We start from the raw sequence: 22,076 nt of genomic DNA, 5'->3' as shown, positions 1-22,076 counted from the left end.
CATGTGACTCTTGATCTCGGGGTGGGGAGTTCGAGCCCCACATTGGGAAAAGACAGGAGTAAAAAATAAATAAACAAACAAAAAAAAAAAACCAAAAAAACTTTTTATGCATTCTAAAATGTAATGGCAGAATAAATGTGTATGAATAGCTGCAAATTTGCAAGAAGAGAAGCAAAAGGGGCGCCTGGGTGGCTCAGTCGTTTAAGCGTCCAACTCTTGGTTTAGGCTCAGGTCAAGATCTCATGGTTTGTGGGTTCAAGCCCCACATGAGGCTCTGTGCTGACAGTGCAGAGCCTGCTTGGGATTCTGTCTCCCACCCCACCCCCACCCTTGCCCCTCCCCTGCTCAGTCTCTCTCTCTCTCAAAAATAAATAAGTAAACATAAAAAGAAAAAGAAAATGCTAAGGACAGGATTTCCTTACTTCATTAAATGGCATTGCAAAAACTAAAGAAAAAAACTGAACCCCACCTAACCACACAGGTAAACACAAAGAAGAAACTGAAAACACCCTTGACATTGTACTGGCAAAAGATTTTCTTTTCTTTCTTCTTTTTTCTTTTAAGTTTTTTTTTTTTTAATTTTTTTTTTTTTCAACGTTTATTTATTTTTGGGACAGAGAGAGACAGAGCATGAACGGGGGAGGGGCAGAGAGAGAGGGAGACACAGAATCGGAAACAGGCTCCAGGCTCTGAGCCATCAGCCCAGAGCCTGATGCGGGGCTCGAACTCACGGACCGCGAGATCGTGACCTGGCTGAAGTCGGACGCTTAACCGACTGCGCCACCCAGGCGCCCCATCTTTTAAGTTTATTTTGTTAGTAGTCTCTACACCCACCGTGGGGCTTGAACTCACCCCGAGATCCAGAACCATAAGTACGTTCTTCTGAGCCAGCCAGGCACATAGGCAAAGGAATTCTTGGACACCTCACAAGGATATAAATCATAGAAATGCATACGGATCTGACCTCAAAACATACAGATTTGTGCCTGAGGAAAGCATCCACAGACAATTTGACAGGCTGAGGACCTACCGAGCAGACGTTTCCGAGATACGCACTCAACGGAAGATTAATATCTAAAGCGGGGAACATTCGCAGAGCAAGGCAAATATAGAACACATACCAAAGACACAAATAAATTATGCAATTAGGAAATTCACAGAACGGGGAAACCAAAAAAGCCGATAAGCACACGAAGAGATACTCAACACTGAAATGCCGTTTAAGAACATTTTACACCCACCAGGGTGTTAAAGATAGAAAGTTGAATAACCATCAAGATACCAGCAAAGTAGCTTTTCCTAAATAGCGGTCGGAAGTGTAAACCTCATCTTTCTAGAGAGCTATTCAGATCAGGTGGAGATGTCAAATTCAGTCTGAGTGTGTGACTTGACTCCGGGTTGGGGGTGGGGGCTGGGGGGAGGGCATTCAGGAAAGGACACACAAGAGTGAACATCACAGCAGAGCTGGGGACGGGAGCACGGTTCCATACTATCTGGTGCGTGCAAATAACTGAACGCAGGTGAGCTCAAAGGGACGCCTTAGATATGTCTGCACCAAGTGTACATCCTCAGTTATAAAGATGAGTGGGGGAGGGGGAGAGGTTGGTGAGCTGTATCATTTACATAAAGACAGGGGTGCCTACAGACGAGCTTTGGGGAGCGAAGGAAGGAGACAAAATCAAAACAGGGGCCTGTGGGGGGCGCCTGGGTGGCTCAGTGGGTTAAACATCTGACTTTGGCTCAGGTCATGATCTCAAAGTTTGTGAGTTCAAGCCCCACATGGGCCTGTCAGCACAGAGCCCACTTAGGATCCTCTGTCCCCCTTCTTTCTCTTCCCCCACCCCGTGCATTCTCTCTCAAATATAAACATTTAAAAATTAAAAAAAATTATATATATATTTAAAACACACACACAGGTGTGTATGGTTCCATAGTGATAGTGTGGACCGGACGCAGTAGAGAAAAGAATGAAGAAATGGGGCATTTGTCCAAATGTAACAGAAGCAATAGAAGCCTGGCTGTGCACAATGTCTTGAAAGAAAAAAACAAAACAAAACTTCTAGCGTGAATGACATCAGATAATAGATGAGACTTTTGTAGGACAGACAGAGTCTCCTTTGGGACTATAGAGAAAAATGACTTTTTTTTGGAAATTGACAGCCTTCTGCATTTTCTTTTTGTTCCTCGGTTTATTCATCCATTCCTTCTTGTAAAAATATATTAACTAGGGGCGCCTGGATGGATCAGTCGGTTGGGCATCTGACTTTGGCTCAGGTCACGATCTCATGGTTCACCTGTTTGAGCCCCGAGTCAGGTTCTGTGCTGACAGCTTGGAGCCTGGAACCTGCTTTGGATTCTGTGTATCCCTCTCTCTCTGCCCCTCCCCAACTAGCGCCTGGTCTCTGTCTCAAAAATAAATAAAAGCTTTAAAAAAATAAAAATATATTAACTTTACTAGAATTAAAATTTAAACACTGACTCTTGATTTTGGCTCAGGTCATGATCTCATGGTTCATGAGATCAAGCCCTGCGTCGGGCTCTGTACTGACAACACAGCCTGCTTGAGATTCTCTCTCTGCCCCTCTCTGTCAGTCTCAAAATAAATGAACAAAAAGTTGTGTTAAATAAATAAAATAAATTTAATTGAGCATAAGCTCAAATTAAATCCCCAAACTGAGAACCCAGACCTTATTTAGGGGTTAAGGAAGGAATCCATGGGGATGAAGCATTTGTTTGGAGTCTTAACAGATAAAACATGTTATCCAGGAAAGAGGAGGAATAGCAAAGTAGGAGGGCATCCCAGGAAGAAAGAACTGTTTGTGCAAAGGCCCTGTGGCAGAAAAATCTTTGAGGCAGATGTAGCTAGAGGTTAGGAGAAGACGGAGTGACCCCAGTTAGCCCAGTGAGCCCAGATAGAAGAGCAGACTCAGATGATGGTGAGGAACACAGGACTCACCGGAGGGTCTGGAGTCTACACTGGGGATGCCTGAGGCCCTCACACAGCAGCAGCACCCCGGGGTCCCCCAGGTCATTCAGGCTTAGGTCCAGCTCCCTCAGGCTGCAGTTCACACTGAGGACGGACGTAAGGTCCTCACAGGCAGCAGCAGTAAGGTCGCAAATCTTCAACCTGTAGGAAATCCAATCCAACACGTATTATGAGTGTTTTCTATACAATGCTAATTTTATCTCCCCTACCCCCAATCTTAAAGGTAATGCATTTTCTTTTTTTAACGTATATTTTTTTAATGTTTTATTTTCGAGAGAGACAGAGCGTGAGCAGGGGAGGGCAGAGAGAGAGAAAGACACAGAATCAGAAGCAGGCTCCAGACACTGAGCGTGTCTGCACAGAGCCAGATGTGGGGCTCGAACCCACGAACCGTGAGATCATGACCTGAGCCGAAGTCGGACGCTTAGCCAACTGAGCCACCCAGGCGCCCCAAAAGTAATGCATTTTCAAAGGAACAACTCATTGTTTAAAAACGGGCAAAAGTGTGAGTAGACATTTCTTTGCAGAAAATAAACAAATGGTCCAAAATCACACGAAAACATGCTCAGCATCGCTAATCATTAGGAAAACGCGAATCAAACCCACCAGGACGTACCACATCACATCCATTAGGATAGCTATTGTAAAAAATAATAATAACGTTTTTTACGAATTTCAAAAGGCCCCTGAACACCACGAATGTTGGCAAGGGTGTGAAGGAATTAACTTTATGCACTGTTGGTAGGAAGGAATAATGGTGAAGTGAGTGTGGGAAACAATATGGCAGGTCCACAAAAAATTAAACACAACCCTATGCTCCATCCATTCCGCTTCTGGTTACATAGCCCAAAGGATTGAAAGCAAGCGCTCAAAATAATATTTGTGGCTCAATGTTTACAGCATTTTTCAAAACAGCCAAAAGGCAGAAGCACTCCCAGTGTCCACCAAGGGATGAACTGAACAGATTCAACTGTGGTATATCCACATAATGTGATGTTATTCCGCCTTAAGAAGGAAGGAACTTTTAACGCAGCGATGTGAATGAAAGTTGAAAAGATACTAAGTAAAAGAAGCCAGTCACACACACACACACACACACACACACACACAGGGCACACAAATATTTTGTGATTCTAGTTACATCAGGTACCTAAAGTGGTCAAATACCATAAAGACAGAAAGTAGAATGGAGGTTATCAGGGGCCGGGGCAGGCAGATGGGGAGGCGGTGTTTAATGGACAGTCTGTTTTGCAAGATGAAAAAGTTCAGGCGATGGATGGTGGTGATGCTTTGCACAACAGTGTGAATAGCTTAATAGTCTTTAAGTGAATAGTGAATAGTGAATAGTGAATAGTGAAAAGTGAATAGTGAATAGTCTTCATAGCTTAAGACCACGAAGCTGTATGCTTCAGAATGGCAAAATAGAAAGCATGCCTGGCTGGCTCAGCCGGTAGAGCACACGGCTCTTGATCTCTGGGTCGTGAGTTTGAGCCTCACGTTGAGTGTAGAGATTACTTTTTATTTATTTATTTTGAGAGGGGGAGGGGCAGTGAGAGGGGGAGAGAGAATCAAGCAGGCTCTGCGGTGTCAGCACAGAGCCCGACGTGGGGCTCGAACCCACGAACCGTGAGATCGTGACCTGAGCTGAAATCAAGAGTCGGACGTTCAAGCGACTGAGCCATCCGGGCGCCCTGAAATTACCTAAAAAATGATAAGATGGTAAATTTTATGATACGTGTATTTTATTTTCTTTTTTCAGTGTGATGCATTTTCTCGGCTAAAGTAATCCAGAAAATACAGAACAGCATTTCTGTGCTCATCGTGTGTGATTCCTCAACCTGTCTTTGATGCTCCGCCATAAATTAGCAGTAATGTGTTTGGGATGCACCTGAATGATAGAAGTACAGAGCAGGAAAACACTATTGCCCCAAAACCCACTCCGCAAAGGTGTCCTCCGTTGACATTTAGCACAGCGTCTTCCTATATAGAGGAAGAGAAGACAGACCCGGAGTCCTGGATTTACCACGTGAGACCCCGGACCCAGCTGTGCCTGAAACCAGGATTTCCCTCTGGACTTCTCGGTGACAGAAACCAACAAACTCACTCTCGTCTCCAACCACACTGAGATGAGGTGTCTGTCCGGACAACCACAGGAATTTTTGTGGATGCCTTTATTGTAGGGAGCTCTGTGGCATTTGACACTGATGTTAGTATTGCCTTGATGCTTATTTATTTATGATTTATTGTGGTAAAATGTATGTGACACGGGGCGCCTGGGTGGCTCAGTCGGTTAAGCGTCCGACTTCGGCTCAGGTCATGATCCCACGGTTCATGAGTTCGAGCCCCGCATCGGGCTCTGTGCTGACAGCTTGGAGCCTGGAGCCTGCTTCGGATTCTGTGTCTCCCTCTTTCTCTGCCCCTCCCCCGCTCATTCATGTTCTGTCTCTCTCTGTCAAAAAAAAAAAAAAAAAAAAAAATATATATATATATATATATGTATATGTACAAATGACATCAAATTTACCATCCTAACCTTTTCTTTTTTTGGCCCCGTGAAGAACTCACCACAGGATCCGCAGTCTACACACCGGATGCCTCAAGCCTTGGCATAACAGCCTCAGACCCAAATCCTCCAGCGAATTCCCCGCCAGGTCCAACTCCACTAGATGCTGATTGGTGCTGAGCACAGAGGCGATCTCCTGGCAAGCGCCGGCCTCCAGCTCACACTTCCTCAACCTCGGGAGGAAAGAGACGTTGAAGAGGCTGCCATCTGGCTTTCCTGGCTCCTCCCCTGGCCCGTCCAGTCACCCAACACGAACCTACACGTGTCACCACGGCTCAGAGATGAACGAGAGGCCATCGTCTCCAGCAGGAGCATCCTGTCTAACGAGGCAAAGGGCTAAGCAATTATACTCCAGGGAAGGCAGTGCCATTGAGGCAGGAGCGAGCCACAGCTCCCGGCAGGATCTCCAGAGCTCAAGGTCTGGGTGGGTCTATCTCTGCCACTCACTAGCTCTGCACCCTCAAGCAAAGTGTCTGCAAGTCTGTTTCCTGTTTCACGTGCTGCCTTAGGTTCGCTGCCTGTAATATAAGGATGATGGTCGCACCTGCTTCCTACATTTCTCACGAGGAGCACAAAATTTGCTAAGGGGACAGGATGCAGAACCACGCCTGGCATACAATAGGTGCTGGGACTGTCTATTAAAACCATCGTGGTGGGGCGCCCGGGTAGCTCAGTGGGTTAAGCGTCTGACTCTTGGTTTCAGCTCAGGTCATGATCTCAAGGGTTCGTGAGTTCGAGCCTCAAGTCAGGCTCTGTGCTGATAGTGTGGAGCCTGCTTGGGATTCTCTCTGCCTGTCTCTCTTTCTCCTCTCTCTTTCTCAAAATAAATAAATACATATTAAAAATACAATACAATACAATACAATAAAACCTAACTCATGTTTGGCAACCTGTGCACAGTTAGGGAAGACTCTCTCGGGGGTTGGGATGGTTCTCAAAGGCTAAGTAGGAGTTCCCTCGGAGGAATAAGACGGGATGTGGTAAGAGATCATAGAAAATATATATACTGATCTCTGCCCCTGTTCCCAGCACAGAGCTCCTGAATCCCTGTAATTCCTAAGTGGTAAGAACACCAGGATTGTGTCTTGGGATGGGTGGGCTCCCGGATGGGCCCTGATGAGAAGCTTAGAACGTTCAGCCCTGCCCCCCGCTTCCTCCAGAAAGGAGGGGCTGGAAATGGAGTCATGATCCATTCACCACAGGAGGAAGGCTCCCTAAAACCCCAATAGCGGGGCACCTGGGTGGCTTAGTTGGTGAAGCAAACAGACTTCAGCTCAGGTCATGATCTCACAGTTCGTGGGTTCGAGTCCCGCTTCGGATGAGCCCCACTTCTCCCCTCTCTCTCTCCCTGCCCCTCGCTCACTTGTGCTCTCTCTCTGTCTGTCTCGCAAAAAACAAACAAGCAAAAACAAACGATAGCACATAGTTGGGAGATTCCAGGCTGGTGAACACGTCCACCCCATCCTCACCGGGAGGGCAGTGCACCCAGCCCCGTGAGGACAGAAACTCCTGCTCTCGGGACCCTCCCAGACCTCCTCCCATGCACCTCTCCCCCTGGCTTTCAACTGTATCCTGTATCATACAGGATCATTAGTTATCATCAACCTAATAAACTGAGAAACCTAAGTGTTTCTCGGGAGTTCTATGAGCCACTCTGGGAAATTAATCAAACCTGGGGCAGGGGGTGGGACAGAAGCCAGGTGACAACTTGGATTTGTAACTGGCATCTGAGGCTGGGGTGGGGACGTGGCGGAGGTGGGGGTGGGGGTGGGGGGGCAGTCTCGTGGGGGGGAGCCCTCACCCGTGGGGCCTGACAGCACCTCCAGGCAGACGGAGGCAGAGTGATTTATAGGACACCCCACTGGTGTTGCAGAGTTGCTTGCTGTGGGAAATCCCACACATTGGTGACCAGAAATATCAGAAGCAGTATCCTCTGTGGGAGTGGGGCAGACCCCCAGGGGACGCTAGGTGGCTTGTCCACAACCGTGGCCTTGCGGCGAGAAGGGACGGCACGGCTAAACGTCACGAACTCACAGGAGCTCGGCGTGCAGACCCCTCGGGGTGTCGCTGACCAGTAAGGTGTGGGGTCTGTGAGGGTGAGTGGCCTGGGCACTCCCCACAGTGGACGTGAGGTGGGTGGGGTACAAGGAGGCCAGGGAGGGGTTCCCTAAAGCTCAAAGGGTCCGGGACAGGAGTCTACGGTCTCCGGGCAGCCCTACGGCACAGACCAAGGACCGGTCCGGGGTGCAGACTCACTGAATCGCCTGCAGCCTGCATCTGGGATGCCGGAGCCCCTGACACAGCATCTTCACACCCGGCAGCCCGAGCCCATTGCCGCTCAGGTCCATCCTTCTTAGATTCTGATTGGCCATCAGGGCGGCCGCGAGGTCCCGGCAGGCAGAGGGAGCCACACAGCATCTCTTGAGCCTGGGCACGAGGGAGGGGACAAGAACCAGGTCACTTCCTGTGGTCAGAGGGTGGGTTCTGCCCCTCATCCTTTCTCTCCCTCCTTCTTTCGGTCTAGACCTATTTCCCCCTTCCTTTATTTTTTATTTTTTTATTTTATTTTTTTTAACATTTATTTATTTTTGAGACAGAGAGAGACAGAGCATGAACGGGGGAGGGGCAGAGAGAGAGGGAGACACAGAATCGGAAGCAGGCTCCAGGCTCTGAGCCATCAGCCCAGAGCCCGACGCGGGGCTCGAACTCACGGACCGTGAGATCATGACCTGAGCCGAAACCAAGAGTTGGACACTTACCCAACTGAGCCACCCAGGGGCACCTAAGACTCACCATCATAATCTTTTGTTTTTTTAAGTTTTTAATGTTTATTTATTTTTGGGAGGCAGAGAGAGACAGAGGACGAGAAGGGGAGGGGCAGAGAAGAGGGAGACACAGAATCTGAAGCAGGCTCCAGGCTCTGAGCTGTCAGCACAGAGCCCGACGCGGGGCTTGAACCCACAAATAACCTGAGCTGAAGTTGGATGCTTCACTGACTGAGCCACCCAGGAGCCCCAATAAATAAACTTAAAAAAAATGAGGTCACTAGAGTGGGTCCTAGCCCACCGTGACTGGTGTCCCTATAAAAAGAGGAATCTGGGGGCGCCTGGGTGGCGCAGTCGGTTAAGCGTCCGACTTCAGCCAGGTCACGATCTCGAGGTCCGTGGGTTCGAGCCCCGCGTCAGGCTCTGGGCTGACGGCTCAGAGCCTGGAGCCTGTTTCCGATTCTGTGTCTCCCTCTCTCTCTGCCCCTCCCCCGTTCATGCTCTGTCTCTCTCTGTCCCAAAAATAAATAAACGTTGAAAAAAAAAAAAAAAAAAGAGGAATCTGGGGGCACCTGCGTGGCTCAGTCAGTGAAGCAAGCAACTCTTGATTTTGGCTCAGGTCATGATCTCACAGTTCATGAGTTCAAGCCCCGCCTTAGGCTCTGTGCTGACGGCATGGAGCCTGCTTGGGATCCTCTCTCTCTCTCCCCCCATTCATGATCTCTCCTCTTTCAAAATAAATAAATAAACTTAAGGGGGAAAAATAAGGAGGAAACTGGACGCAGACTCACACATGTGAGGACACGGGGCGAAGACAGCCATGTGCAAGCCAAGGAGTGAGGCCTCGGGGGAGACCGACCGTGCCCACACCCGGGCCTGGGACTCCTGTCCTCCACACCCGTGTTGTGTAAGTCCCCTAGGCTGTGGGACTTTGCTAGGGCAGCGGAAGCAAACACCACCATATACTCTTTCTGACTGAGCCCCGTGAAGACGGGGTGTGTGGGGGGGGGGGGTCCGTCAGAAGCCCGCAGACCCGCCTGGACTCACCTCAGGTTCTGAAGTTTGCAGCCGGGGTGTCTGAGCCCCTCACACAGCAGCCTCACGCCCCGGCTGCCCAGGGCGTTGCGGTCCAAGAGCAGCTCCCGCAGATGTGGATTCGTGCTCAGAGCCGCAGCGAGCTGCTTGCTGTAGGCATCCGGCAACACGTTCGTCTCGGGTCTGCGTGAAGGAAAGACAGGACAGAGTGGAGCTGGGCCAGGCTCCGTGCAACGATTATGCCACACTCGTGTGTCCCTTTCACAGTTTACAAAGTGTCATCTTTCTGTTTTACGTTAAAAAAAAGTTTTTTTTAGTGTTTATTTATTTATTTTTTTAAATGTTTATTTATATTTGAGAGAAAGAGACAGAGGGTAAGTGAGGGAAGGACAGAGAGAGAGAGAGGGAGACAGAATCTGAAGCAGGCTCCAGGCTCTGAACTGTCGGCACAGAGCCCGACTCGGGGCTTGAACTCAATGAGCCATGAGATCTGACCTGAGCCGAAGTTGGACCCTCAACTGACTGACCCACCCAGGCACCCCTCTTTATGTTTTACTTTTTATAACTTTTTTTTTTTTTTTTCAACGTTTATTTATTTTTGGGACAGAGAGAGACAGAGCATGAACGGGGGAGGGGCAGAGAGAGAGGGAGACACAGAATCGGAAACAGGCTCCAGGCTCTAAGCCATCAGCCCAGAGCCTGACGCGGGGCTCGAACTCACGGACCGCGAGATCGTGACCTGGCTGAAGTCGGACGCTTAACCGACTGCGCCACCCAGGCGCCCCGTATGTTTTACTTTTTAAAGTACGCTCTGTGCCCAACGTGGCTTTTGAACTTCCAACCCTGAGATCATTAGTCTTGCCCCCTTCGACTGAGTCAGCCAGGCGCCCCCTACATTTGCATTGAAAATATTCTGCTCTAGGGGCACCTGGGTGGCTCAGCAGGCTACGTGTCTTCAGCTCAGGTCATGATCTCACAGTCTGCGAGTTCGAGCCCCACGTTGGGGTCTGTGCTGACAGCTCAGAGCCTGGAGCCTGTTTCAGGTTCTGGGTCTCCCTCTCTCTCTGTCCCTCCCCCGTTATGCTTTGTCCTTCTCTCTCTCAAAAATAAATAAACATTAAAAAAAAATTTTTTTTAATATTCCATTATAGGGGCCCCTGGGTGGTTCAGTCGGCCGAGCGGCCGACTTTGGCTCAGGTCGTGATCTCATGTTTCATGAGTTCAAGCCCTGCATTGGGCTCTCTGCTGTCAGCCCAGAGCCTGCTTTGGATCCTCTGTCCCTTCCTCACTCACACTCTCTCTCTCTCAAAAATAAACAAAAACATTAAAAAAAAAAAAAAAGAATGGCCTGACTGACATGGTACAGGGCAAAACATGCAGCCAGTAAGGTTTCCTGATTTACTTCTGGTTGTATAGTCTGTCTTAAAACCTATGCTTAGGGGCGCCTGGGTGGCCCAGTCGGTTAAGCGTCCGACTTCGGCTCAGGTCACGATCTCACAGCTCGTGAGTTCGAGCCCCGCGTCGGGCTCTGCGCTGACGGCTCAGAGCCTGGAGCCAGCTTCGGATTCTGGGTCTCCCTCTCTCTGACCCTCCCTTGTTCATGCTCTGTCTCTCTCTGTCTCTCAGAAATAAATAAATGTTAAAAAAAATTTTAAAAAAATGTATGTTTATAACATATTTATAATTATTACATATAAGGTTATACTCATATATGCAATTATATATATATTTATATATTTTATGTAAATATATATAAATACATATATAATGTAAATATATAATATAAATAAATATGTAAAATTGTGTGACCCCCAAACCCTAGAGGCCTTAACTATGACAGAGTTATATGTACCGGTGGGTTTAACAAATCATTGCACACAGAGTGTCCACACTGTTACGAAAACATCACGGTGGGGGCGCCTGGGTGGCGCAGTCGGTTAAGCGTCCGACTTCAGCCAGGTCACGATCTCGTGGTCAGTGAGTTCGAGTCCCGCGTCGGGCTCTGGGCTGATGGCTCAGAGCCTGGAGCCTGTTTCCGATTCTGTGTCTCCCTCTCTCTCTGCCCTCCCCCGTTCATGCTCTGTCTCTCTCTGTCCCAAAAATAAATAAACGTTGAAAAAAAAAATTAAAAAAAAAAAAAGAAAACATCACGGTGTAAAAGTGACATCAGCACCTGTTGATTTCTGACCCTGTACGCAACCAACCCACTGTTGAGCCTTTACACGAACCCAAAAAGGCAGGCATTGAAATCCCATTTTCCGCATAGAAAGATTGAGGCTTGACAAGCAGAAGTGACTTGCGCAAAGCCGCACAGCTAGGGAACAGTGGAGCTGGGATTCTAAGCCACGTGCACGTGACTCCAGACCCCGGGCTATTGGCCACCATGACCTTCTTGCGTCCCGGAGCACCATAACGTAAAGTCCTGGGCACATGGCCCCACAGAAAAGCATTTAGTGTGCATTTATGGCATCTAGGTCAGTGCAGAAGCTGGTTAGCAGAACTGTGATTCCACATGGGATGAAGATTCGTGAAGAGCCAGGCAGCCCGGTCTCTGAAAGTAAGCCTCCAGTCGGAGTGAGACGTCAGCACATCGACCCTATTATCTGTATCCCCTGGTCCTAGACACCTCTCCTTCCTGGATTGTCACACGGCTTAAGTCAGAAGCAGACGTCTGTCAAGCCGACTGGGAGACCCTGGGAGCCAACCCCCACCCACTTACACGTGATTCATGCACAGCTCAAGACCCCTGCCCCCCTGCCTCGAGGAGGGGTGGGAGGTACGTCTGAGTCCCATTGGTGACGAGCTGGATGGGGTTCCCTTTGTTGGCTGCCTCCCTTCCTTGTCTTCTCGACTTACTGGGACCACTTCCCGAAGAAAGTCCTCTAGGGACCAGAATATGCCACCCCCAAATATGCCACTTTGGCATAAGGATTATTTTGAGTTTGAGGCAAACGAGATGCAGAAAGAAATCTTCCCATTCCGACCACTTGTGAAAGTGAAGACTCCCATAGGGCCCCTCTCCTGGGGAAGTTTTATGGCCACGAAGATGGAAAAACCTCGAGCTGAAGGAGTCTGAGAAGGGTCCCTGATGCCCTACCCCACCACCATCTGGCTCTTCTCTGAGAGCAGATCAGTCTCCCGTGTGAAGAATCTCCTCCCTCCACCAGAATGAAGGGAGGGATTCTGATCACCAGAGAGTGAATTCAGGACCAAGAAGCCTAAATAAACAAACCTTATTACTTCTTAACTATTGACTGCCCCCAGCCCAGAGTGCTTTGTCTTATCAATTCTTTTTTTTTTTTTTTAAGTAAACTCTACGCCCAATGTGGGGCTCGAACTCACAACCCCAAGATCAACAGTCACACACTCCACTGACTGAGCCAGCTGGGCGCCCCTCATTTCACAGATTTTTTGTTGTTGTTGAAGTTTTTATTGACTTATTTTGAGACACACAGAGAGCGTGAGTAGGGGGGGGCAGAGAGATAAGGAGACAGAGGATCCGGAGTGCTGTCAGCACAGAGCCTGAAGGGGGGCTTGAACTCACGAACCGCAAGATCAAGACCTGAGCCAAAGTTAGATGCTTAACCGACTGAGCCACCCAGGCTCCCCCAGAGATCTTTTAAGGTAGCTCTCTCTATGTAATGACATTTATAAAGCTGATTCAAAATTCAGCTTGACATGTCCTCAGATGGCTTGTCAATTCTTTGCAAGTTGATTGTTTTTTTTATCTGAATGTATGAGAGCTTCCGGCTCTGATGCAGGCTTTCAAGCACATGTAAAAATTCATTAAAACGTGTCTGCTTTCCTCCTGTGAATCTGTCATATGTCAGTTTATTTTATTTTTTTTTTCAACGTTTATTTATTTTTGGGACAGAGAGAGACAGAGCACGAACGGGGGAAGGGCAGAGAGAGAGGGAGACACAGAATCGGAAACAGGCTCCAGGCTCTGAGCCGTCAGCCCAGAGCCCGACGCGGGGCTCGAACTCACGGACCGCAAGATCGTGACCTGGCTGAAGTCGGACGCTTAACCGACTGCACCACCCAGGCGCCCCTGTCATATGTCAGTTTAATTCTCAGGCCCAGCCAGAGACCCAAAGAGGGAGGAGGAGAATGTTCCTCCCCTACAGCTCCAGGACGGACCTGTACAAATACACCTTACCCCATCTGTTTCCCCCGTATTTTTGCCTTCCCACAGTTAACCTCCAGAGAAGCTCACTGTCCTTTTCCTTTGTCTTGCCATATCTCTAAAAATGTATTGTTCTTGTGTTAGGACACTATAAAAGCCCAGGTTCTAGCCAGCCCTTTGAGTTACTCATCTCTGGGTACTCTCCCGTATAAGTGCAGATGAACTAATAAACCTTTTTTTTGTGTGTGTGCCCAACCTGGGGCTTGAACTCATGACCCCAAGATCAGAAGTCACATGTTCTACCAACTGAGCTAGCCAGGTGCCCCGGAATTAGTAAACACCTAATGAACTTCTCTTTGTTTTTCTCTGTGAATCTGTCTTTTGTGAGTTTAATTTACAGGCCTCGGTTAGGCACCTAAGAGGGTGGAAGGAAGGAAAAAGGATGACTTTCCTCTCTTATTCTACTTACATTCAAATCCTTTTGTCTAAGGGTTACTCCTTGGGGAACCCAAACCAAAACAAAGTCTTAGTGGGGCACCTGGGTGGCTCACTTCGTTAAGCATCCGACTTCGGCTCAGGTCACAATCTCACGGTCCGTGGGTTCAAGCCCTGCATCAGGCTCTGTGCTGACAAGTCAGAGCCTGGAGCCTGCTTCAGATTCTGTCTCCCTCCCTCCCTGCCCCTCCCCCATTCACACTCTGTCTCTCTCAAAAATAAACATTAAAAAAATTTTTAATTAAAAAAAAAAAAATCTTAGCCAAAAAGCTCAAAGAGTCACTTCCTGAGATCTTCCTTCCTTCATCCACCCCCTTCACACCGCCCAGCCCTCCCTGTCGCCGCCCATCACCCCACCCCGTTTTATTTTCCTCATAGCAGTTCTATCTGAAACTACCCTAATGATCAACTCTTGTTTGCTCATTTGCCTGTTGACTTATTTACTGCCCTTGGCTCTCTCCCTTCCCATGAGGATGTTAGTCCTGGCAGGGGGCACCACTGGCGTGTTCACCGCTGTCTGGACTCTGTAGGAAAGTGCCCGTGATAACATTTGTTGGCTGGAAACACTGTCTTTGACAGGGGCCCCAATTTAGTCCTAATGAGTCCTGTTTAGGACTGTTTAGGAGCAGGATACTAACCTGGACACTGTTGACAACGTGAGGACCAGACCATCCTGTGTTGTGGGGGGCCGTCCTGGGCACGGTGGGATGTCTTTTTTTTTTTTTTTTTTTTTTTTAATGTTTATTTATTTTTGAGAGACAGAGACAGAGAGAGAGCATGAGCGGGGGAGGGGCAGAGAGAGAGGGAGACACAGAATGTGAAGCAGGCTCCAGGCTCCGAGCTGTCAGCACAGAGCCCGACGCGGGGCTCCAACCCACAAACCGTGAGATCGTGACCTGAGCCAAAGTCAGACGTTTAACCAACTGAGCCACCCAGGCGCCCCCGGTGGGATATCTTTGTAGCATCCCTGGCCTCTTCCCTCCAGATACCATAGCAACCTCCCCTCCCCCCACCTCCTCTAGTGGTGACCACCCAACCCTTCCCCGGATATTGCCAAGGGTCTCCTGGGGTGGGGGCAAAAATCATCCCCAGCTGAGATCATGAACTTGGAGAGCGAGCCCCACCGGGTACTTACGACGGTGCGGGTAGCGCCTGGGGCCCGGAAGTCCATTTCCCGCCATCGTGCTCTTCCGGGCTGTAGGCAGCCCCGTGCAGGCGCACGGTCAGGGCGTTCCTGCAGTTTTTCACGCACAGGGAGGCAATCACGTGCTCCATCTTGGTGGTGATGTTGCCGACGACAAGCACTCGAAAGTGGCTCAGGGCTTGTTGGATAAACTCCTCCTCCTGGATCTCGTACAGGCAGCTGAAGAGCTCCAGGGAGCCCTGCTGGAGGGTGGAGCCCTCGCTCCGAGCTTTGCTTTGGATCCAGGCCAGCAGCTCCAGCTTGACGCGGGGCGAGACCTCCCAGCAGAGACTCTTCTCCAGGTAGCTCCTTGTCTCCTCGTTCAGGAGGCCAAACAGGAAGCGCACGGTGAGCCCCAAGAAGCTCCTTCCCGAAAACCCGTACTCCGCCAACAGCCTCGTCACGCTCTGCTCTGGGCCGGACCCGGGCTCCCCGGCGCCCAGGATGTAGTACATGGCGGCAAAGAATTCCTGGAAGCTGAGGTGGATGAAGCTGTAGAACTTTTCACAGTTGATGTCCTTCTGGAAGATGTTCATGTTGAGGAAGGAGGAGACATCTGCCCCATCCAGGCCATGCTTCCGGAGGTCCTGCTCCTCAAAGAGGATCTTCTGGTTCCAGACGCCGTCCGCCGCCAGAGAGCACAGCGCCCTCTGGTTGGCCGGGGGGTGCAGGGTGGGGCTCCCCGGCTTGGGCTGCATCAGACTCAGGAGGTAGAGCAGGTACACGGCCGTGGTGGTGCTGGACGTCTGTCGTAGGAGCCCCCCGTCCTCCAGCTGCTGCTTGAGGCAGGTGCACACGACCCAGCACACCATGGGGACAAAGCACAGAGTGAACAGGGGCTCGTTGTCCCTCATGAAGCTGAAGACTTGAGCGGCCTGCTCTGCGTTGCGGAAATACTTGTAGCAGTACTCCCGCCTCTCAGCCTCCGAGAAGCCCAGGATCTCCACGTGCCTGGGATGCTCCAGCAAGCGCTGGAGCTTGTCCAGAGCCGTGGGCCTGGTGGTGATGATCATGGACAGCTCAGGCAGCAGCTTCTTCCCAAGCAGGCTGCCGAGGAGAAGCTCCGTGGGCCGTTTCTCCTCCCAGCAGAGGCACCAGGGGCCCTGAGGGTGGTGGAAAGAGGGTTTTAGCTCGTCGAAGCCATCGATGATGAACAGGAGGCGCTCGGGGACTCGGACAAGCTCCTGGAGGGGCACGCTGGGCTCCGGCCAGCAGCTGGAGATGAGGTCCCGGGCGCTCTGCTCCGAGGTGCTCTGGTTCATCTCCCTGCAGTTGATGTAGAAGAGATAATCAAACCTGCCTTGGAAGAGCTTCCCGTCGGCCCAGTCGAGCATCACCTTGTGGGCCAGCATGGACTTGCCCATCCCGGCCGCTCCCTGCAGGACCACAGTGCGCGGGGGCTCGGGGCGCTCCTCGTCCGGCTCAAAGAGGGTCTCCATCTGGATGAGGCTGGCCTGGTGCCCCACGGCTCTTGCCTGTCCCCAGCCTGTGTCCAAAAGCTTCTGCTGGGCCCACATGGGAGTTGAGTGCTCCTGCACCAGGAGGAGGCGGGTGTACCTGCGGCTGAGGTTGACGCATTCCCCCAGGCGCGCATTTCGGTCTTGCATCAGCCGAAACTTCCTGCGGACGTAGTCCTTGTAGGTTTCCCGGGGATCTAAGGGAGGGGAGTGAGGAGGGGGGTCCATGGGAGACTCATCAGCCACTGTTCGTGGATCGGCGGGTGAAAGCCAACCGCGGTCTCTTGGTGCCTATTTGTTCTGCAATATCCTCGGGATGCTTTTCTGGATGGAGCCTGGGGGGCTTGGTACTGTTCTCATGGGAAGCAAAGGCACTAACAGGGAAACTGTCCTCGGGCACAGGAGTCTACCCTGGCGACTCAAACGGGGTGTCCACGTCCTAGAGCACCTCTGGCACCTGCTGATGGAACACAGCAAGGGCACCTAGAGGGGGCTGTCAGCCTCAGCCATGGGTTCACTCGGGTCCTCCCGGGGAAGACACTGAAATCCCACATGGGCCCACAAGGAGCTGGTCGCAAATGGGAAAGTGAGCCCCACTCCCCAGCTACAGAACCACGAACTGCATCCCTACCAGGACCCCTGTCTGATTTGCCTGCACGCTGAAGTTTGAGAAGGCAGCGCTCCCAAGGTTTCTGCCTTTGAAAAAAGGCCGGTGTGCGTGGGCACTGGAGAACTTGTCTGCTCTCTAAGCCCCTTGCTAAATGTCTCTTTGGGGAAATCTACTTGGTATAGATGTGAATGCACAATCTAGAACAGTGGTGCTCACCACCAGGATGATTGCGTCCTCCCCTAGGGGGTTTCTAGCAAGGTCTGGAGATATTTTGGGCCCTAGCAACTGAGGAGTGGGGCACCAGCTACAACCATCCTGTGGGTGGAGGCCAGGGTGGCTGGGTGGCTAAGTCAGGTAAGCATCTGACTCTTGATTTCGGCTCAGGTCGTGTCTCACTCACAGTTTGTGAGTTTGAGCCCCACACTGGGCTCTGCAGTGACAGTGCAGAACCTGTTTGGGATTCTCTCTCTCTGCCCCTCCCCTGCTATCTCTCCCTCTCAAAAAAAAAAAAAAAAGCATCCTTTTGTATTTGAATGTCCCCAGAGGCCCATAATATCTGCCCAGAAGTCCATAATATTGGACCTAAAGGAATGGTTCCTGCCTAAAGGAAGGCTAAAAAAGAGATCTAAATTTGATCCTGGGACTCTCTCAAAAGGAATGCATGCACTCTTTTATTTTGAATTCTAGGAAAATACACATAACATAAAATGTAGCATTTTAGCCGTTTTTAAGGGTAAGACTGACTCAATGATATTAAGCACATTCACAACGTTGTGCAATCATCAGCACTGTCCTTTTCCAGAAATTTTCGTTCGTCCTCAACCGAAACTCTGTGCCTATTAAACACTAACTCCCCATTCCTCCCCCACCCCCAGCCCCTGGTCCACTCTCTGTCTCCAGTGTGACTTACTTAAGTACCTCATATAAGTGGAATCCCACGATATTTGTCCTATTGTATTGGCTCATTTGACTTAACATAATGTTTTCTTTTTTCGTACAATCCAATGCAGGGCTTGAACCCTGAGATCAAGACCTGAGCTGAGACCAAGAGTCTCAAGGGGGAGAGTCTCAAGCTGAGACCAAGAGACCACCGGGAAGGGGGAAGCTTATTGAAAAGATTTTATGGGTGGATGGATGGATGCTTAACCAGCTGAGCCACCCAGGCGCCCCTGACTTAGCATAATGTTTTTGAAGTACATCTATGCTGTAGCAAGTATCAAAATTTCATTCCATTTTGGGGCGCCTGGGTGGCTCAGTCAGTTAAGCGTCCGACTTCGGCTCAGGTCACGATCTCTCGGTCTGTGGGTTCGAGCCCCGTGTCAGGCTCTGGGCTGATGGCTCGAAGCCTGGAGCCTGCTTCCGATTCTGTGTCTCCCTCTCTCTCTGTCCCTCCCCCATTCATGCTCTGTGTCTCTCTGTCTCAAAAATAAATAAACGTAAAAAAAAAAAAATTAAAAAAAAAGACAAAATTTCATTCCATTTTAAGTCTGAATAATATTCCATTGTATGTATATATACCATATTTTGTTGATCCATTCACCTGCTGATAAAGTTATCTTATTCCTCCCTTAATGTGTATTGATAAATATCAATACTTCTGAGTTTATAAATATACCATTTGCACTTCTCTTTCATCAATGGTGATTCTTTTTCATGTAGAAAGGTTTTTTTTAATTTATTGTATTTATTTTTTTTAATATTTTATTTTTGAGAGAGAGAGAGAGAGAGCACTAGTGGGGAGAGACAGAGAGAGAAGGAGACACAGAATCCGAAGCAGGCTCCAGGCTCTGAGCCATCAGCATAGAGCACGATGTGGGGCTCGAACCCACGAACCGTGAGATCATGACCTGATCTGAAGTCGGACCCTTAACCGACTAAGCCACCCAGGTACCCCTACATTTTTTTTTTTAATTGAACAAAGATAATTGTGACAGTAATGCTTGGATTTTGTAGAAGTCTTAGTCTTTTCCTGTAGAGAAAGGGCTCTTATTTTCAGACATGGGGAATATCAGGAAAATAGAAAAGTTTAAAATAATGATGAGAACGAAAATGGAGTTACCACATATTGGCCATGTGCTATGCCCAGTGCATAAAGACACCTTTGAAAGATGTCCAGAATCATTTGTGTTCTTGTTGACAATGATACTGTCTGTCCAGCAGCCCATACTCATTTCTTCTTCACCAACAGTCCCAATTTTATTAAGGTGATGGATGCTATTTTTTTGTTGTTTTTTTTTTTTAGATTTTTAAAAAAAAATTTTTAATCTCTATTTATTTTTGAGAGAGAGAGACATAGTGTGAGTGGGGGAGGAACAGAGAGAGACAGAGACACAGAATCTGAAGCAGGCTCCAGGCTCTGAGCTGTCAGCACAGAGTCCGATGTGGGGCTTGAACTCACTAACTGTGAGATCATGACCTGAGCTGAAGTCGACCGCTTAACCGACTGAGCCACCCAGGAGCCCCTTTTTAGATTTTATTTTAAAGTAATCTCTACGCTGAAAGTGGGGCTCTAACTCGCAACCCAGAGATCAAGAGTCACATGCTCCACTACTGAGCCAGCCAGATGCCCCGGGAGCTGATGCCTGATACCAGCCATATGCTGTCCCTTCACAAGCCCCAGAGGATGAATCACAGTTTGGCTAAACCAGTCATGAACAATCTCATTCCCTGTTGCCAGTGGCTGGTCTGGGAATGTGCCCCAGTTCCAACCAATGAGGTGCAAAGGGATGACCACCAGGAAGGGGGAAGCTTGTTGAAAAGATTTTGTGGGTGGATGGATGGATGGATGGGTGGCTCAGTCAGTTGAGCAACTGACTCTTGATCTTGGCTCAGATCACGATCTCACAGTTCATGAGTTCGAGCCCTGCAGTGGGCTCTGTGCTGACAGTGTGGAGCCTGCTTGGGATTCTCACTCCTTCCTTCTCTCTCTGCCCCTCCCCTGCTGTCTGTCTGTCTGTCTGTCTCTCTCTCTCTCTCAAAATAAAATAAATTAAAAAAAATGGTACTCTCATGAAGAGGAAAATCTTTTGTCTCTCTCTCTTTTTTTCCCTGCTTGGAATTCACTTGCATGAAATTGTTTGGTTGCCATCTTGCAACCATGAGGTGACAAATCTTAGGACAAGTGTAACAGCAGGAAGTTGGGGATTTGATGGTGTTGCTAACCGGCCACATAAGGCAGAGTTTGTTTATGTGCAGAAACCACCCATGTCAAGATTTCTTGTTATGCTTTTCTTTAATGCAAACATTAAATTTTTTTTTTAATGTTTATTTATTTTTGAGACAGAGAGAGACAGAGCATGAACGGGGGAGGGGCAGAGAGAGAGGGAGACACAGAATCGGAAGCAGGCTCCAGGCTCCGAGCCATCAACCCAGAGCCCGACGCGGGGCTCGAACTCACGGACCGCGAGATCATGACCCGGGCTGAAGTCGGACGCTTAACCGACTGAGCCACCCAGGCGCCCCTAAACATTTTTTTTTTTTTTGCTTGATCTTGTCCATTGGACAGTCTGATACGTGTAACCTTGTGTATTCTACCAGATACACGGCTCATGACTCACCTTTCCTTGGAGTTCCAGGAAAGACTTCCAGACAACATACTGACTGGCTCTCCAGTGAGGATGAGCCATCAGGTGGAGTATCTGGAAGAGAAATTTTGGAAGATCAGCTAGCATATATCTGGCTAGCTCTCAATAATATTAGCTACTTTGAACACCTGAAGCTAATATAACTTATATGTCAATTAAAAAGATACTAGTTACTATTACATCAGACTGTCTACATGATAATTCTCTGTCCACCCACACCCCAGAATGTTTGGCATTCACCTCACATGCATTACTGTTGAAAACACTTGCTCTCCATAACCCACTCTCCTTCCTGGGTACACACTGTGGGGATCAGCACCTCCATCGATCCAACAAATCCTTTCAGGCAGGAAGTTGTGACTCAGCTTGGATTTCCTCCCTCTCCTTCAGTCCTTGCCCATACCTCATCCATCTATCCATCCATTCATCCACCCATCCATGCATCCATCCATCCATCCATGCATCCATCCATCTCCATCCTCCATCTATCCATACATCCACCCATCCACCCATCCATCCCTCCATCCCTCCATCCACCACCCACCCATCCACCCACCCAACCATCCATCCAACCATCCCTCCATCTCCATCCATCCATCTACCCATCCACCCACCCATCAATCCATTCATCCATCCACCCACCCATCCATCCATCCATCCACCCATCCATCCCTCCATCCATCCATCCATCCCTCCATCCATCCATCCACCCATCCATCCATCCTTCCATCCAACCACCCAACCACCCATCCATCCATCCCTCCATCCATCCATCTACCCATCCACCCACCCAACCATCCATCCAACCATCCCTCCATCTCCATCCATCCATCTACCCATCCACCCACCCATCAATCCATTCATCCATCCACCCACCCATCCATCCATCCATCCACCCATCCATCCCTCCATCCATCCATCCACCCATCCATCCATCCTTCCATCCAACCACCCAACCACCCATCCATCCATCCCTCCATCCATCCATCTACCCATCCACCCACCCAACCATCCATCCAACCATCCCTCCATCTCCATCCATCCATCTACCCATCCACCCACCCATCAATCCATTCATCCATCCACCCACCCATCCATCCATCCATCGATCTGCCCATCCACCCACCCATCCACCCATCCATCCATCCATCCGTCCATCCATCCACCCATCCATCCCTCCATCCATCCATCCACCCATCCATCCATCCTTCCATCCAACCACCCATCCACCCATCCATCCATCCCTCCATCCCTCCATCCATCCATCTACCC

At 49.5% G+C, this 22,076-nt stretch overlaps 1 protein-coding gene across 3 annotated transcripts in view; it reads right to left on the bottom strand.

Annotated features, from left to right (window-relative positions):
* The window catches only part of NLRP12 (NLR family pyrin domain containing 12), a 32,946-nt gene that overhangs the window by 5,318 nt on the left and 5,552 nt on the right, over positions 1–22,076 (bottom strand). For all 3 annotated transcript variants that reach the window (XM_045441624.1, XM_045441625.1, XM_045441626.1), the window contains exons 2-7: positions 20,778–20,858; positions 15,106–16,807; positions 9,362–9,532; positions 7,806–7,976; positions 5,552–5,722; positions 2,957–3,127 (exon numbers count right to left, since the gene is read on the bottom strand). In XM_045441624.1, coding sequence (XP_045297580.1) covers positions 2,957–3,127; positions 5,552–5,722; positions 7,806–7,976; positions 9,362–9,532; positions 15,106–16,807; positions 20,778–20,858 — 2,467 coding nt within the window. The remainder of the gene's footprint in view (positions 1–2,956; positions 3,128–5,551; positions 5,723–7,805; positions 7,977–9,361; positions 9,533–15,105; positions 16,808–20,777; positions 20,859–22,076) is intronic.

Source organism: Leopardus geoffroyi, chromosome E2, assembly GCF_018350155.1.
Source record: "Leopardus geoffroyi isolate Oge1 chromosome E2, O.geoffroyi_Oge1_pat1.0, whole genome shotgun sequence".
Taxonomy (NCBI): domain Eukaryota; kingdom Metazoa; phylum Chordata; class Mammalia; order Carnivora; family Felidae; genus Leopardus; species Leopardus geoffroyi.
The sequence above is the reverse complement of the archived record's forward strand: the minus strand, read 5'-3'. Positions and strand labels throughout refer to the sequence as shown.